A 19,603-nucleotide genomic window follows, 5' to 3' on the forward strand; every position below is an offset into this window, starting at 1 on the left:
CACACACCCCATTAGAAAATAACTATGGCTATTTAAGAAAGCAATAATACATATATTATTGTTTCCATCTGTGTGCAGTAATTTTCCAAGTACCTGCGATGTTGTTAGAATATTTTTCAAGTACTTGAAATGTTGTTAGGTACCAGGCTGGAAGAAATATCTCAATTTTGTTTTTTACTTCTCTTTATTAGTAAATTACTGAGAACTCTAAAGATGTTGTGACTTGAGTTACTTCAGGAGCCTGTAAGTTATTACAAAGGATGGAGCATTTGGTTAGACTTAATTCAGGTTGCTGTGGAAACTTAAAATTGGCCTTTTATAGTTAAATATTGGAGTAAAAGTATTGAAAAGAAATATCTGAATTAGTGAAGTTTCAATGTATGTATGCAATTGGAGGAATACATTTACATAAATACAAGATTTTAAATCGGAATTCAGTTCCTAACTTTGCAAAATTGGTTAAATTTGTGTCAGTGAACCTAATTACTAATTTACCTACTGCTTTAAATATTTGGCTTTCAACATCAGGTTGACATTACAACATGGAAAAAGAAATATTTAAAGTCTGAATTAAATAGAATCTGCTTCTGAGATGGAAGTACATTAGTTATCATTATACATGTTATAGTATTTGAGAACTGAACTATAAAATAGAAATAACTTATACAAACATATTAGTTATTTAACTATTTGGGACAAAGTCAAGGCTATTTCTTCACATCCAATATAGGATGAATATATTCCATACTTTCAATTAAGCCTTACTGTACATGAAAAGTTATTATAGCTCATTGGATTATACCATATTTTTCTTACTAAAGATAATGTTTTAAAGTTGGTCCGATAAAGTGCAGTCTAAATGCATTAGAAATTCTCAAGTGTGTAAAAGGCAACAGAATGTGGAGAAATCCAGATATTCTTATTTAATTAAAAATACCTTGGATTTAAAGAAAGTACGTTTTTAATGAATAAGCCACCGTTCATAGTAGGTTTGACAGGTGCAGTCTAGGTGTATTGGCTTTGCATGCCACCTATGTTGTGATTTTCCAAATAAGAAAACAAGGCCTATTTTTGGAACAAAATGTGAAACTTAGAAAACTTTTTTTTCTGTGGCTTTAAGTACTGTGTTCAATTTTCCTAACTCAATATTTGGTGGTACATACAATGTATTTCAAAGAACAATGAGGATAGAAAACAGCTTACCAATGCTCCAGGAACAGTCCAAGTTGCTTTCATGTGTAATCTTTTGTACTGAAAATTTTGCTGCAATAATTCTCAGACAAAGTTCCCTGCTTATCTTACTCAAATAAAATTAGGCCGGGCACGGTGACTCAAGCCTGTAATCCCAGCACTTTGGGAAGCCGAGGCGGGCGGATCACAAGGTCAGGAGATCGAGACCATCCTGGGCAACATGGTGAAACCCCATCTCTACCAAAAATACAAAAATTAGCTGGGCTTGGTGGCACACACCTATAGTCCCATCTACTTGGGAGGCTGAGGCAGGAGAACCGCTTGAACCCGGGAGGCAGAGGTTGCAGTGAGCCAATATCGTGCCATTGCACTCCAGCCTGGCGACAGAGCAAGACTCCGTCTCTAAATAAATAAAGAAATAAAAATAAATTTTATTGAAATTTTCTTATTTTGGCAGCCTTTATAAAGGGGTGTTGTTGAAAAGAGAAATTTTCAGTAAAATAGCTTTTTTTAAAAAATAGATGCAAGTTATTTGCATCTTCCAGTCCAGCATGTAAGGAGCTTGGAAGGCATCATTCCTATCATCGTAGAAGGAAAGGTGAACCAACTGAAAATCAACAATTCTTTTTAGATTCATTAGAGAACTGAAGTCACAGTCAAACCACTACCCCCAACATTGGACAGCCAGCCAGACAGACACAGATTATCGTAACTTACCTGGGCAAGTAGCCCATGAACGGGAACTCTTCGGGGACAAGTACTGGTGTAGGAATCCTAACTGTAACCGACAGATTGCTGCAGCCTCAAGGTGGACAAGTTTGAGAGATAACAATGTCATGAGGACCCAGCCGTTGGCAGCCCACACACTTTGGTGAATGTTCCCTTCAGGACCCCTCCCACATTCTCACAGCAAAGATGAAAGAAAAAATCCTCTCAGTTTTCAGCAGGGGAAAGGGGGAAAGTAGCCATTTTGAAATATTCCTAGAGCATTCTATTCTTAACGAGGCCTGCCTTCAAGAAAAACTATTTTACCAGAACCTAACCAACCTAGGGGAATAGAAATGCCCAATTATATTATAAGAAGTGGGAGGGAATAATTGAAAATACTCTGTTTTACAGTACTTGTACTACCCATGAAATGGGTTAGTTATGTTGTTACATAAGTTGCTTATAAAATGGTATGATGATATTTGACAGAGGATTTGGTTTGGTAGTTATAATGTATATTGCAAATTCAAAGTCAGTCCCTAGAAAAAGAATGTAAAAACAGAAGATATAAAATTGATATGTTAAGAGAGGATAAAAACAGAATTGTGAAAAGTTCAATTAAAAAACCAGAGAAGACAGAAAAAAACAGGAGGGGGGGAAAAAACAAAGATTAAGGATATAAGAATATTGAATACAAAATGAAGACAAATATGGTAAATGTTATAAATATTAGTCCAACTATATGAATAATTACTTTAAGTGCTAATCATCTAAATTCACCTATTTGTCAAAATAGATGCAAACACAAGACCCAACTATATATCGTCAGTAAGAAACCTACATTTAATATAAACACACAGATTAAAAATAAAGGCATGGAGAAACATATACCATGCTAACATTAATCAAAAGAATGTAGAAATTTAGATAAAGATGACTTTGGAGAAAGGAAGATTACAGGAATAAAAAGAAACATTACATAACATTATGTAGTAATAATTAGATCATTACTCCCAGAAGACAAAACATAGAATATGTTCTATGTACATGCATAGGAAGACAATATTTTGTAGACATCAGTTCTTCCCAACATGATGTATAAATTCAATGCAATTCCAATCCCAAGTTATTTTGTAGATATTAACAAACCGATTCTAAAGATTGCATGGAAAAGCAAAAGACTCAGAATAGCCAAAACAATATTTAATTAATAAGAATGTGTCAATATTGGCTCATTAATTGTAACTAATATAACACACTAATGCAAAAAAGGTTAATAATACACAAATGGTCTGTGGGAGAGGTATGAGGACACAGGAAACTCTCTACTGTCCTCTCAACTTCCTTTAAACCTAAAATTGCTCTAAAAAATTGTGTATTCATTTTTATCGTCATCTATATTTTGAAGGACATTGTTGAAATGTTGAAATTTATATAAATATATAATATTTATATAAATATTTATATAATTATATAATAATAAATATATAATATATAATATATATAATAATAAATATATAATATATAATATATATAATAAATAATTATATAATATTAATATAAATAAATATAAATATATTAGTAGTCTTGAATGGGACTACAAATAAATATTTAACTTAAGGAAAAAATACACACACATATATATATATATTTCATATTTACCTACCCACAAAGGAGAATGATAGCTATGATGAATTTCTGACAATGGCAACAGAAAAAAATCCAATTGTGTTTAAATGCAGAAATCTTTCACATACTAATGCATTTGAGAAGAAAAGAAATAGTGTATTACCCAGAAAAAGCTATTGTAATGACTCTTAGAATCACATTTCACTTTGCAGTTATAGCCATTCACTACTACCCTGGCCAGTGTGGGAATCAGAGCAACTGAAAATAAGATACAATACCAATCAGTCCCCAGTACCTACTCTGTATTTGCTGTATGCACAGCATACAAAGTATTTTATTGCTGGAATCTGACAGGTTTAAGCAAATTAGGAGAATAGGAATACACCTTCATATTCAAAACCAATATTTGATTACTTTATTAGTCACTGGCTCAAGGGAATTTTGTGAATCACATGATCATAGTGACACTTTTTAGGCTCAGAAGAATTAAATGTTATTGATATATGACTCCCAAAATGAAAATGAGTTCTGTTTGATTGTGTGTATGTATAAGGATAAAAAGATATCTGTTAATAGTTTAAACACATTCCGACTCATGCGATATTATCATAGCACTGAAAAAAATTTTGTTAATCTATTTCAAGGTAGTGGTCAGCACTTCCTGTACGTCAACTCATCTGGCTCCAAGGAAGGATCTGTTGCCAGAATTACTACTTCCAAATCCTTCCCAGCAAGCCTTGGAATGTGTACTGTTCGGTTCTGGTTCTACATGATTGATCCCAGGAGTATGGGAATATTAAAGGTACAAAAGGAAGCCAGAGATTTATGATCACTGAAATATGCATGACATGTTTAAACATTGTCTTCCCTTGTCTTATTTGTATTTTTGTTGGTCACACCGCCAGTGCTGATGCCATTAATTTCTCATTTCTTTCTGGGGCAATGGGACTTTGGCAAGCTGTGCTGTCATTCATCTTAATCTCATTCAAGATTTATCTCACTGACGGCTGCCACCTGAACTCAATTATGTTGTATGGTATTTAAAAGATTATCTGGAGATAAAAGAGTTTGGGCAGATTCCACATGTATCTTCTATTAGCAGCTTAGCTAGGGACAGTAAAGAAATGTGATGTGATGCATAATGGTGAGGAAGATAATTTTCTACCCAAAATTCAGTTAAGGAAAAGCAAATTTGAGACTTTAAGTATATATCAGCTCACAGTAAAATCAACATGCGCGCTCTATTTTTAACTAGTTTAAAGCAATAATCTGTACCAAATGCAGATACCTTTAATGAAATAAGTTGCTGCACTTATACTTTTCATTGTATCAATGAGTTTTTCAATCATCATGAACCAATTTTAAGATCTTGGTTTCTAATTAAATGGTTACGTATCAGCACACCACACCTAGTGTTATTAACTTACAATTATCCAATCCTGTTTTTTGAATAAATACAATTGGGATTTTTGTCTTTATATCAAATATGGTCCTCTGTAAATAATAGCAGCTCTTATTAAGTTCTGCCTTATATTTACATGTATTATAAACACTCTATGGTATCAATTTTAATTCTCACCTTCACCTGATGAGGTAAGTATATTTTTTCCCAATTTTACAACAAAGAAACTGAGACTCAAAGAGGCTTAGTAACTTTTTCAACATTTCACAGTCAAAATTATGATTTCAAAAATCTGATATCTTTTTTTTTGGTGGGGGGCAGGGAGAGACAGAGTCTTGCTCTGTCGCCCCGACTGAAGTGCAGTGGTGCGATCTCAGTTCACTGGAACCTCCGCCTCCCAGGTTCAAGTGATTCTCCTGCCTCAGCCTCCTGAGTAGCTGGGATCACAGGCATGCATCACGACGCCCAGCTAATTTTTTGTACTTTTAGTAGAGATGGGGTTTCATCATGTTGGCCAGGCTGGTCTCAAATTCCTGACCTCATGATCCACCCACCTCAGCCTCCCAGGGGGCTGGGATTACAGGCCTGAGCCACCATGCCCCCCTTCTCAAAAATATGATATCTATTACACAGTTTTGTTTCTCATATTCTCTGTGGTCAACCAAAGAAGTCAGAAGAGAAACATGGGAAAATGAGAGAACGAAAAAAGGCCTTATCAATTCTAGACAGCGACAGAAATTGAAACTCTTAAGTAAAAATCTAAACATGCAAAGAAAGTTGAGAATTTATCCTGACTCTATGAGAATGTCTGTTTTTTCAAAGGAAGCCAGTAAAACAACAGAGAAAGAGGTTCATTTTTAACAGTTTGAGAGCACACGAATAAATGCAAAGCATGTAAAAATTTTAAATTATTTCTCATAGTTTTTACATCTAATCGATGAATATTCAATAGATTAGCCTATTGCTTATGCTAAATTTTATCTAGTGTAATTTATAACCACTGAGCTTCAAGAAACTCCACAACACCTTATTTCTACTGACATTATTAAACACAGATTCCTGCAATTGAAGAGGACACTAGTCTACAGTTCCTCATCAAAGCAAGCATCAGTGGAAAGGCCACCAGACCTTTCCATATAATGTAGGCAGATTTCGGTCACTTTCTAAGAAATTGTTGCTTCCTCAATTCAAAAAGACCACCCCTGTGTTCTTTAGCTACTCACCAGCTGGGCCTTCAGTTCCTTAGTTACCCAGTTAAGTGGCCCTCTGTGTTTAGCCATGTTTCTGTAAATAGCCTTTGAAATAGAAATAGTGACCTCACGTCTTGATTTCTGATACCTGACTTTGGTGCTTACTGGATTTTCTAACCAGAGGGCAGCAGTTAAGTATAACGATGCTTTTCTACTCTGGGAAGTTTTCAGAGAGGTCTACTAGAAAGAATGGTGGCAGGAAATTGACAATCAGCATGATATTGATTTTTCTGTAGCAACAGTCTTGGTGGGTGTATTAGATCATTCTTGTGTTGCTGTAAAGAAATACCTGAGACTGGTAATTTATAAAGGAAATGGGTTTAATTGGCTCATAGTTCTATAGGCTGTACAGGAAGCATGGCACTGGGCATCTGCTCAGCTTCTGATGAGGGTTCAAGAAGCATTCAAGTATGGCGGAATGCAAAGTGGGAGCTGTCACAGGGTGAAAGCAGAGGCAAAAGAGGGAGGTGCTAACACTTTTAAATGACCAGATATCATGAGAACTCACTCATTATTATGAAGACAGCATCCAGCCATGACAGATCTGCCCCCATGACCCAACAGCTCCCACCAGTCCCAACCTCCAGCATTGGGGATTACAATTCAACATGAGATTTGGACGGGGTCAAATATCCAAACTATATCAGCGGAGTTGACTGCCACAGTGACTTGCTTTTACCACGTCCGTGGGTGACCTCAGTAGGGCCAGTCATAGGGTCCTCTAAGCATTTAATGCAGAGGAAGAGAGGTATTTCTTTTTCTTTTGGATTACAAGTTGTAGGAACATAGACTAGGCTTGGGGCTGTTGGTAGCCATCTTTCCCCACAAAGGGAGAGAGATTGTTTGACAAAGAAGCTAACACATGGGGACACAGAGCTAAAGAAAGGGGAAGAAACAGAAAGGTACCTGCTCTGTTTAAACCCTCAATCCCAGTTTTTCTGCACCAGTAGAATTCTCCTTTTGTTACTTGCTACTGAAAAAGCCCTCGCCATTACAGAAACTCAGCAAAAACTGTTTTCATAATGTGGCCTTATATCACTGATGGATCATAGCAGCTGGGGCAAATCTTATTTTCTCAACTATTGCTGTGGAAAATCGTGAGTTATTCACAGATGAAAACCTTCCTAAGCATGCAGTAATTTTACATGTGGAGGAACCAGTGAAGTGGAAACCCATTCTCCGTGTTCTTCGGATTGAGGCTTTCCATTAGCATGCTTTTCTTTCACCTGCAAGTTTGTGCTTTCTTACAATCTCTAATTTCGGTATTACAGTACTGCAGGACCACTCCTTATAAAGGAGATGTGGACCCATGTTTGTGGCTCTATTTTTTACAAATAATTGATGCCAAAAGTCCAATTAATATAATCTGAACTTGTGGTGGGAAAAAAACTTCTTTTTCTAAGTAAAAAACAAGTCCTTTTTCCCCCTTCTCTAATAATGTTGACACCATAAAACAAATCTTAAAAGAATAAAATAAATGATCATATCTGCTGTTGGTGTGGATGTAAAGAAACAGATATTCATTGCTAGCTGGACTATCAGTTTGCAATTATGAAGAATATTTTGACAATTAAAAAATTTATAATTTTTATATTATTTACTAAAACATTTTACATCTAGAAATTTATTGTAATGAAATAAAGATAGATAGATATATATGCTATTTTATTTATAAAGTTTTTGTTGTTGTTGTTGTTTTTGTTTTTTGAGATGGAGTCTCGCTCTGTTGCCAGACTGGAGTGCAGTGGCGCGATCTCGGCTCGCTGCAACCTCCGCCTCCCTGGTTCAAGCGATTCTCCTGCCTCAGCTTCCGGAGTAGCTAGGATTACAGGCAGGTGCCACCACACCCAGCTAACTTTTGTATTTTTAGTAGAGATGGCGTTTCACCATGTTGGCCAGGCTGGTCTTAATCTCCTGACCTAGTGATTCGCCCACCTCGGCCTCCCAAAGTGCTGGGATTACAGGCGTGAGCCACTGCGCCCGACCAAAGTTTTTTTTTTATCTCAATGTTTACCCTAGTAAATATTGGAAACCATGTGAGCATCAAATAGTAGGAATTACTCAAATATAGTACATTCGGTCATACGGAAACACTGTAGAACAATTAATTCTGTGAATGAATAATTAGTGATAAAAAGAAATGTTTATGATTCTTTAATGACCTAAGCAGATTGTTAAGGAATATGTGTACTAGTATGCAATTTTTTAAAAAAATCAGATTTTGTGTGAAAATGTGTATATGGCTATAGATATTTCCCTCATAAATATATGTATATATGTGTATATGTATATACATATATACATATATATACACACATATACATATATGTATATACGTATATATATATATATGACAGGGAAAAGAAAGAAATGGAGAAATATACACTACAATGGTTAAAATAATTATGTGTACTTTTTGAGATGAAAAAGTTTATTTTAATATTTTGCAGTCTTATGTATTTTATAATTTTTGTACATGAAACTTGTATTAGCTTTCTAATAAAAATTACGTATTTCTAAAGGGTCCTCATATTTGGAAGGGTTGAGAGACACTGCCCCAGAATGTGCCATAAACACATGACCTCTTGAGTTAATAATAGCAAATGTGGCTCCAGAGTACATGGTAGATTACAATTGTCTGAAACTATTTCTTAAGTTGATTATAGAAACCCTTCAGAGGGGATGTGGCAAAGAAAATACCTAAGATGAATTTTCAGAGGCAAGGGTTTATGAGGCAATAAAAATAGGAATGCATTCTCAAAAGAGATTCCAAATTGTAGACTGTGGGAGTATGTCTCCTTGTCAGCGTAAATTTTCTGAAATCTCACTAAAGGTTAGGCATTCCCTGCCCTTCCAGGATCTGCTCTGTATTCCAGAGAACTACACTTCCCTAGCTGCTTTACTTTCTGCCTTGCTAGGTAGGTTTGGTCAATGGAAGGTACCCACAAAAGACCTGAGGACAGGAAGAGAAGACAAGCCTTCCTCCTCTATCTTCCTATTTTGGATTGAGTCTCTAACTGTACCTTATCTGTGACTCAGCTTCCCGCAATTAGGCCATGCTTCCTTAGTTCCAGCTCCCATAGAACATGCCCGAAAATTTTTTTTTCTTTCTTTTTTTTTTTTTTTAATTATACTTTAAGTTTTAGGGTACATGTGCACAACGTGCAGGTTTGTTTCATTCTTCCAGCAGCTTGACTTTGGTGACATTCTTCCTTCGTCCCTCTCGTTTTAGGGATGGAAACATTCTACATATGGTAGGTTGCATCATAATTTCCTTGCTGATTTCTCATCTCTTTCGTAGCCTTTGTAATCAGTCCCCTATCTCTCTATATTAAACTTCCTTTATTTGAAATATGTTAGTTTAGCTACTCTAAACTTGAATTTGTCTGATATAAGTGTGCACTGTAAAGAAAACAGAAATCTTTTGGTGCTATGACCTTACAAAATAATAAAAAAAAATTGAGTGACAGTCAGCTTCAATTTGTCCTCAACATTAATTACATTACATTAACTTATTTCTGAATAAGGTTCTAGTAGTGATAACAGAAAACAGGTAAACAAACAAAACAGATAACTATGAGACCTTCCATTTGTCATACAGCACTGGAGCAAATAAGAAAGTTTCCTGTGATAATTACTCATCACCTGCTGAGAGAGGCATTTTATATTAATGGTAAGAAAGCCCCTCTCAGAAAGATGGTATTTGGATTTAGAGTTGAAGAGCAAGAAGGAGTCAGCCTCGCGACTATCTGGAGAAAAACTGCTCTAAGCAGAGGTTGCAAATTAATGAAAAAGCTCCCATGTAGAAATTTCGAGGGCTGGCATAGCTGGAACAACATAGACAAAAGGATAAATAAGATTGAAGATGGAGGAAGAGATCAGGTCATTTATGACCTTGTACATGATAAGGAGACTCAGTTTTATTCTAAAAACCATGGGAAGCTATCGGAGTGTATTAACATGAAGAGTAATTAAAAATATGTAAAAGGGCTGTTTGGCTGCTATATGGAAAAGGGCTGGAATCTGGTGGGTAGGAGGACGCCAAAGTGAAAATGAAACTTGATATCTTAGTTCTTTCAGGTTGCTATTACCAAATACCATTGACTGCATGACTTATAAACAACATAAATTTATTTCTTATAGTTCTGGAGGCTGCGAAGTCCAAGATCAAGGGGCTGGCAAGTTTGGTGTCTTACCAGACCTTTTTTGTGACTTCACATGATGGAAAAGGCAGGAGAGCGCTCTTCTCTCTCTCCTTTTTCTTCTCCCTCCTCTTTCTCCAGATATTCACAAGGCTGGCTTCTTGTATTCAAACATCATCTTTCTCAGAGGGCCTTCCTTATCATTTGATATAAAATAACTCAGCAGAAGATGAGTAATTACTTATCATGGGAAACTTATTTTATTTTTCCAAAGAACTATATCACAAATGGAAAGTTTCATAGCTACCTGTGTTGTTTGTTTTCTGTCATTTCTCTTACTTGACTTCAGTCTCTTTATAAGGGCACTAATCCCATTCATGAGGTCTCCCCCTTCATGATCTTGTCCCTCCTATAGGCCCTACCTTCTAATACCATCACCTTCGGGGTTAGGATTTCAACATGTGAATCTTGGGGAGTAATATTCAGTCCATTGCACAGGGAGAAAAGTGAGGATGATTTCAGAAGTCCGGGGCAACAAAGATGTGGCTTGATTTAAAATGGAATATAAAGATAAACTGAAAACCAATGTCTGTAAATAATGCACAGGACTTAGATCTTCACTGACATTTAAGATAATTTTCTAAATAAAGCATATCTAAATTTTATTAGCATATTAATGAAGTGTATCATATAAAGTGAAAGCAGTCAACAACTAGTACAGTCGTGAGATCAAAGTGAAATTCAATTATGATTTTCCTATTATGTTTTAGGATAAAAAGCCAAACTATGCTGATTTATCTCAGCCTTCAAAGTAGAGGGCTGCATAAAGAAAATATTTTATAGAAATTAGGAAGACTTCAATATCTTTTCATCATAAATGACTGATAATCAGAATAATAAAATGTTCACATGGGCATCAATATCCTTCAATTAAAGGCTGAGGGAATTAGAGAACAATGCTAATTTGTACTTACCTAATAATTGCTTTATTTTCTAGTAATGCCAAACCAGAAGAACTTACAAAGATCAGTTTCTTTCTGTCTTTCAGTTACCTACTTACATGTCAAATTAATGCAGTCTTTAAAATGATGGTGGTCACTTTTTGATCCATACTGCCAAAAGAGCCCTAAATGAAACCAAATTAATTTCCCATTATATTATTTAATTACAGCTATTCAGCTTCCTAGCTTCTGTCTTGTTTTGATATTTAATGCTATCTCAATTGATTTGGTCTACAAATAGCAGTTAACTTGGCACTGAACAAGATGATTTCTCTAAAAATAACTAATATATTTTATTACTCCAAACTTAAAGAAATAAAAGGAAAATGAATAGGTAACTCACAATTTATACTTTTCGTAATATTTTTGTAATTTATATAAATTTCTAATTGCTCATGAAAAAAGAAAAAGCTACTTTCTAAAACTTCCGTGATCACAGATAAGTTTATATATATATGGGATTCCGGAAACCGATTGTTCGTATTTCAGAACAAGTAGCCTATGGTGTTGAAATGGTCTCTATCTTAGATTTGAGGCATTCTTAGGCCTAAATGAGTTTCAGTAAAACCCATAGGATAAGACATTTAGCATGTATATGCTCCAGTTCAGAAAACCATTATTGTTATGAGCTGGTGCTGTTGAGTTTTGTTTTGTTTTGTTTCAATGTAATATTTAGGAAGATAGTAAAAGCAGAGAAAAAAATGGAGAATAATATCAGAGTCAGACTTAATAAGATCAGATGGTTACGATATGCCATACACCATTCAGAGTCCTTTATCATAAATTAATTAGTCTGATTCTCACACCCTCCAAATGAGGCAAGTACTGACGTTATCTACATTTTAACGGGTAAGGCAAATGAGATAGACAAAGCTTCAGGAATTTGTCCAAGGTCATAGAGCTGGGCAGGTTTTTCCACATGGCCTATCTCTACTCTATGCTTATAACTACTATGCTTTTCTGCCTTTCAGAACTAGAGGGCTATTTATGACGTATTGAGGGTTTGCATTTTCATTACTCAAAATTGTCTTATATTTTCTACCAGTAGTTGATAAAATCTAATTCTTTAAAAGGTATTTTGCATATTTTGTGTTCTGCATATTATATTTTTCAGTATATATTTGGTTTGAATTTTAAATTTTACAAAATGGCATCATGGTTACTTAAATAGTTAGATGTGTCCCCAAATGCTTAGTGTGTGTGAGCCGATATGGGGGATGCTATAAGTATTTGTCTTACCAATAGTTGCCTGTAAGACATGCCATGCAATCCTTTTGTTCTGCTGCTTTGTTTTTTTATTTTTTTGTATTTTTGAGACAGGGTCTCACTCTGTCACCCAGGCTGGAGTGCAGTGGTGCAGTCTCCACTCACTGCAGTCTCAACCTCCTGTGCTCAAGTTATCCTCCCACGTCAGCCTCCCTAGTAGCTGGGACTACCAGCATGCGCCACCACACCCAGCTAATTTGTGTGTGTGTGTGTGTGTGTGTGTGTGTGCGCGCGCGTGCATGCGCAGTGATGGGGTTTTGCCATGTTGCCCAGGCTGGTCTTGAACTCCTGAGCTCAAGTGATCTGCCCACCTCGGCCTCCCATGCCACATGCCCAGTGTGTTCTGCTGCTTAAGATGATTAACTTTTGAATGAGCTGCTCAAGGACAAGGGCCACCAAGACTGTATCTTCTTTGTCAAACTCACTGAGGGCCCTTCTGGTCGATTTTGTAATCACCTAGAATTTGTCATTAGATCTACAGTTGTCCTGTTAGAATAGGCAGATGTTTCTGGAACCCCTTCTTTAGGCTAGTGCAAGAGGAAATTCTATTCCCTGTGATGATAGCAGACATATAATCGTCAGAATAGGAAGTTTGGCAGGGAAGAAAAAGAGTCTTACCCCAACTCAGTCTCTTAAATGCAGAATGACTGTGGGCCCTCTGGGGTGTGGTGCAAAGAAACGTGGCACCCACAGTGGAAGGTATTTTGAGATAGTAAGGCTTTTGATACATCATTCAACAATGATTCTCACAACCCATAATAAGATAACACAGCAATATGAATAATGAACCAATGAAATATGGTGCATAAAGAGTTTCTAATAATAGAGGAAATGCGCTGATACTTATATTCACTTAATCAGGTACTAGGTTATCATTTATTGCAGTGAAGTAATCATTTAGAAAATGATAACCCTTGTTAATGAGCTGCTAAAAAGGCTCTGGTTATTCTCATGAGATGTTACTATATAGACGAGGACCCAGCCCATCTCATAGTTATCACTTGTGTTGCAGAAATTTCTCCAGGCATATGTTGAGTGAAAAGAGAAGTGGAAAAAAAACCTTGACGTTTCAATAGCAAAAAATATGCAAAGTTGAATATCCACTTAAATTTACAAAAATATATATATTTTCAGAAATTAAAAATGGAAGTCCAGGCACAGTGGCTCACGGCTGTAATCCCAGCACTTTGGGAGGCCAAAGCAGGAGGATTGCTTGATGCCAGGAATTTGAGACCAGCCTGGGCAACATGGCAAGACCTTGTGTCTTTAAAAATAAAAATATATTCGGGGTAAAAAAATGAAACTAATTAAGTGGGTACTAGTTTGTATAACATATGCTTAAGGCGATAGAAACATCAGGCCTTTTATTGTATTTCTTTTATTATTGACATTGTAAAAATGCAGTCTTATGAAAGTTATTGAGTGGCACTATCAGTATTCTGTCTCTAAATTTATTCATTTTCAAAGTATATTTTAACTAATTTTCTAGACTAACCGGTTCTCTTTCATTTCTGTTTATGCTGAACTTCATGGCCATTGTTTTTACAAGTGGTGTTAAACTGCTTATCAATGGTAGCTTTGGAGAAAAATATTAGATAGTGTTTAAGAGACATATGCAATTATCCCCATGCATAAAAGGTAGGGAGATGTGTGTAGAAGTTTTTAAGCATATTTAACAAATTTATAAAACCTAGATTATACCTTAAATCTGAGCATGTCTTACTATTTTCAGCAGAAACATGAAAAGTAATATTCTAGGGCAATAGCTCTTAATGTGTCACTCATCCTGGCACATTGAAATCATTTGTACAATATCACACGAGTAATGTGTTATAGCAGTAGTTAAAATGAAGCAAAGTATTTTTTTTTCTCTTTGTAAGAATAGATTCAAGTTTCTCCTTCTATGGTATCAATGTCTTATATTTTAATCTAATATGTTTTACTGAATAACAGAAAAAGGCAAGGTTTGGTCTGGTGTGCCAGAGACACTTAGGATCCTGCGACAAGGTACACTTAGGAGTGTGTCAAGCATACAAACATAATCTATCACATAATAAGAATCACTGGCTCATATTAACACTTTAGCAAAGATGGGTGAATAGGTCTTGATAGCAAAGAGACACTTTGACAGCTGCGCCAGAGTAAACCTTGCTAAAATGTGCTATGTATCTTCCATTGTGAATAATAGAAAATATAAACCATAGGATGGCAAAAAACACTGGTATTAAGTTTGCTATTAAAATATAAATTAGGCAGGGTGGGAAGGCACCACACAAAATGCAAAGGTCGACACTCAAGAGAAAGAGCTAATCTAATATGACCTTCAAAATAGACTTTCTTTTCACAATATAATAAAAGTAGAAAAATAAAAGTAAACTCAACTTGAAGAGTTATGCAACTAAAAATTAAAATCAAGTCACAGTTTTAAGACAGAGGCATGGGAATTTGCAAAAGAAGGTCTTTCTTACACCTGACTACAAACAGACTAGGTGCAAAGTCACCTTGAGAAAGAACCTAAATCAGCTTCACTTGGAAGTCTCGGTCTGAAGCTGAATATTATTTCTTTATAAAAACCATTTAATATACTTGAAGCTCAAGTAACTTTTCTTTTACATTTTTATTTCATGAAAGCCACCCATCTTTATTTTCCTTACAGAGTCTGGGTTTAATGCCTCATTTAGAAAGCCATTTTCTGTCATAAAATAACAAAATATTTTCATTTGTTTTAATAATTATATAATTTATAACTTTAATAATTATATAATTCTGATTTCTAGTTTTAACTACTTAATCTAGTTATAATTCATTTTTGTTTATGGGTGGTGAGAGGTTAGAATCTCCTGATGGTTTTTTTCCAAATTGCAGTATAGTAGTTCCAATATCATTGATATAATTCTTTGTCCTCTCCTGTGGATTGGACATGCCTCCACTATCACATGTTAAATTTATATATATAGATGTAAATTTTCTTGAAATGTGTGAAAGAATGATAGCTTCTCAGTTGGATACAAAGATAGGTAGATAAATAGATGTTAGAAATACAGAGAGAAACCTTAATCTTCTCTATCCTTACTGTTTTTGGCTTAATTTGTCCATGTAGGAAAAAGGTATTTTAAAAGCCTCCAGTACAATTATAAAAGTGTCTATTTGTCTTTTTGTTTTACCTGTCTTAGATTTTTATGTGTTGAAGTTATGTTGTTGAATGCCTAAAGATTCAAGACAGTTATGTCTGTTTGGGGAACTACAACTTTTATCAACAGTAAATAGCCCTCTTTGTACTTTCCATGGAAATCCTGTATTATTTGTTAATAATATGGATGTTCTACTGTCTTCATTTTTTGTTGGATTCATATAAGAAAATAAAGGAACTTTTATCTGAGCACTGCAAGAGTACTATTAATTATTACATCCAGGGAGACATTAAACTGAGACAGCAATCACACCCTACTCCCCTGGATTTTTCACAGCTCACTGCAGCCTTGTCTTCCCAGGCTCAAGCAATTCTCTGGCCTCAGCCTCTCAAGTAGCTGGGACTACAGATGTAAAAATCATGCCCAGCTGATTTTTCGTTTTTGTTTTATTTATCTTTTTTTGAGACAGGGTCTTGTACTGTCAGTCAGGCTGGAGTACAGTGGTGCAATCACAGCTCACTGCAGCCTTGGCTTCCCAGGCTCAAGCAATTCTCTGGCCTCAGCCTCTCAAGTAACTGGGACTACAGATGTAAAAATCATGCCCAGCTGATTTCTTTTTTTTTTTTTTTTTGAGAGATAAATGGGGTCTCACTGTGTTTCCTAGGCTGGTCTCCAACTGCTGGACTCATGCTGTCCTCCTGCCTCAGAATCCCAAAGTGCTGAGATTACAGGTCTGAGCCACCATACTAGGCTTACTCCCCTTTTTGAGTTATGTAGTTATCTCTTCAAACTGCTTGTGATTGCCCCAACCATCTATAAATTAACCTAATAATGCCACACCAGACACTGTAACCCAAACTCTGTAGCTTAACAATGCATAGCCAATCACTAATCCACGTTATTTCTGCAAACCAATGGAGAATTCTTGGCAAACAACTTTGTATCAACTTACTCCCTATCCCTGTTTTTGCCTTTACAAATCAACTTGTAACTGCTGCTAAATGAAGTGTATATTCAGGGCAACTGGAGTCTATGCTCCTGGGTTTCCATCCTCAAGCCTGGCCCAAATAAACTCTCTACTTGACGTTAATTTCCCCTCACCTTCTTCTTGTTAAATCAATATGTATCTTATCTTTATTATTCCATGCTACTTGGCTTTAGTTATGCCTATTATAAACACTATATGGCTGAATTGTGTTTTTTTCACACAATCTGAGCTTCTAGTTTTTTAAATAAATCCAGTCTTTTTATATGTGTTGTGGTTACAGTTTCATTGTCATATAGATCTTTTGGTTGTGTGTTTTCTACTGGTATTTTTTATTTTTCCCCTCTACTTGAGTCTTTTTTGCTTTGTTTTGGGTGTTTTTTTTTTTTTTTTTTTTTTTTTAGATGGAGTCTGGCTCTTGTCACCCAGGCCGAAATGCGATGGTGTGATCTTGGCATACTGCAACCTCTGCCTCCTGGGCTCAGGCGATTCTCCTGCCTCAGCCTCCCAATTAGCTGGGACTACAGGTGCCTGCCACCATACCTGACTAATTTTTGTATTTTTAGTAGAGAATGGATTTCACCGTGTTGGCCAGGCTGGTCTCGAACTCCTGACCTCAAGTGATTCGCCCACCTAGGCCTCCCAAAGTGTTGGGATTGCAGACGTGAGTCACCACACCAGGCCTACTTGAGTCTTTAGATGGGTTGGCTAGATTTCTGTTGTTCTCGCTTATTCCCAGTGTTTATAAGTTTTAATTGCTGTGCCTTTTTTTTTTCTAAGGTGGACGAATTTTTATTGTCTATTAAAGTATTTATTATGAATAAAAATTAATAACCTACCCACCACCCACTAAAAGTAGATCTTTGGTCAGATTTGATTGGCCTGAATCATCCTCTCTAACAGCTCTATGACATATTAGAATTGTCTGGAACTAAAGTGCAAATCATTTCTCTACCTTCTTGGCAATCATATTCATAAAAATGACCATGACCTCTCTTCAGTTTTTCAATTCACAGTATGTTATCATCAAGTAAAACTATGCATTTTACTTGATGATAATATCAAGCAGTGGGCAAGTTATCTTTGCTCACCACTCTTTATTAATGCCTATGCAGTCTACTATATTGGATTCTTTTTGTTTGATATGCATATTAGCTTGCTAGAGTTGCCATAACAAGATACCATGACTGGGTGGCTTCAACAATAGAAATGTATTTCCTTATAATCATGGAGGCTGGAGGTCCAAGATCAAGGTGTCAGCAGGTGTGGGTTCTTCTGAGGCTTCTTCCTTGACTGGTCACTGGTCACCTTTCCACTGTCCTCACAAGGTCTTCCCTCTATGCAGGCATATCTATCCCTCATGTTTCTTCTTATGTCTAAATTTTTTCATTTTATAAGGGCATCATTCACATTGGATTAGAGCCTACCCTAACAGCCTCATTATAACTTAATGAGGCCCTGTTTCAAAATACAGTCACATTCTGAGGTTCTGTGGTTTAGGGCTGCAACATATGAACTTTAGGGGAATATATTCATCCTGTAACAGTATGTTTTGCTCATATGCATTTCAGATAAGTGCAAAATGCTAACCTTTTGAGTTCCTGATTGAAAAAAGCAATCGTGTCTATATTGGAAAGATTGGTTGGGTATAGATTTCTAGGTTGAAAATTATTTTTCCTTACGTAATTGAAGATGTGGCTGCATTGCATGCTAATATCCAGTACCTGCCTACCTTTTAGAAGACTGATGTCTGTCTGATTATTTCTCCTTCAGGACTTTTACACGACCTACTTTTCCCTGTATGTGAATAAAATGTTCTTTTTATTCCCTGGAATCCATAAATTTTCCTGGAAATTTAATGAGCCCTCATCATTCGTCACCTTAGGGAGATTTTCAGCTGTAATTTGCTTGGTTATCTCCTTCAAGGAAAATTATTAGACAGATCTGCAAACTTCTGGACCTTTCCCCACCAACCCCTCATGTAAATTCACGACGTTTTCAGCTTTTAGTCCTCTGGCACTGTGGTCTTAGAGGATCACTTCTTTCAGTTTTCCTATTCGCTTTTTGGTATTTAATCTGTGTCAGTTTTGCTATTCAGTCTATCTCTGAGGCTTTTATTTTTACAATCATACTGTTAATTTCCAAGAACTGTGAATGCTTCCCCCTTTCATATTTGCCTGTTAGATATGACTGACACCCAAATCTCTCAAGAGAGTTAATTATATTTCTTTCTTTATTTTCCCATTGGTTCTGTTAACTGTCTTTCCCATGGTGTTCAGTATTCTGTTTAATGTAGTGTCTCTATTTTACAGTTTTTCACAACTGTCTGGTTACTTAGTGTTCTATTTCTATAGATGGATGAGTCTAGGTTGATAATATTACTATGTGTGCTTTATCTTCTCAGACCAAGTAAGAAATTCCCTTCCCCTAACAGTGAATATGCATTCTGATTCAGCATCTCTGGTTTCATATTTCTTTGATGTAAAGTACTAGCTGTTTTCTAGTGTGTTTATGTTGACGATGTATTGTTAGCTTGTTTATGTGTTGAAGGAGGTACATGTATTTTTATGGCAGTCGTAAGGGACATTGCATCATTTCTCTGGTCTCAGTCCAAACTCTTGGAAACTCCTGTGTCAGAGCTCCATTTCAGCAATATTTACTCATCTTGTCTGTTCTGGGTACAAATGCTGGAATCAGCAACTCCTAACCCAAGGAATCAACCTGGCTCTTCTGGAGTCCTTGGATTAATTACCAGATGGTGACATATGCACAGCTTCTTCTCTTTGGTCTTTGTCCCTTTGAGTTATTCCAGAATTTGGCTAGAACAGTTCACATTTTTGTCATTGGTACTGATCTTTTCTTTCACCTGTAGGTGTTTGCAAATGCCTCAGTTCTGTT

At 36.0% G+C, this 19,603-nt stretch overlaps 1 protein-coding gene across 1 annotated transcript in view; it reads left to right on the top strand.

Annotated features, from left to right (window-relative positions):
• Nucleotides 1-19,603, top strand: part of MALRD1 (MAM and LDL receptor class A domain containing 1) — a 631,174-nt gene that overhangs the window by 420,846 nt on the left and 190,725 nt on the right. Inside the window, 1 exon segment of the mRNA XM_063780496.1 lies at nucleotides 4,173-4,330. Coding sequence (XP_063636566.1) covers nucleotides 4,173-4,330 — 158 coding nt within the window.

This window comes from Pan troglodytes, chromosome 8, assembly GCF_028858775.2.
Source record: "Pan troglodytes isolate AG18354 chromosome 8, NHGRI_mPanTro3-v2.0_pri, whole genome shotgun sequence".
NCBI lineage: Eukaryota > Metazoa > Chordata > Mammalia > Primates > Hominidae > Pan > Pan troglodytes.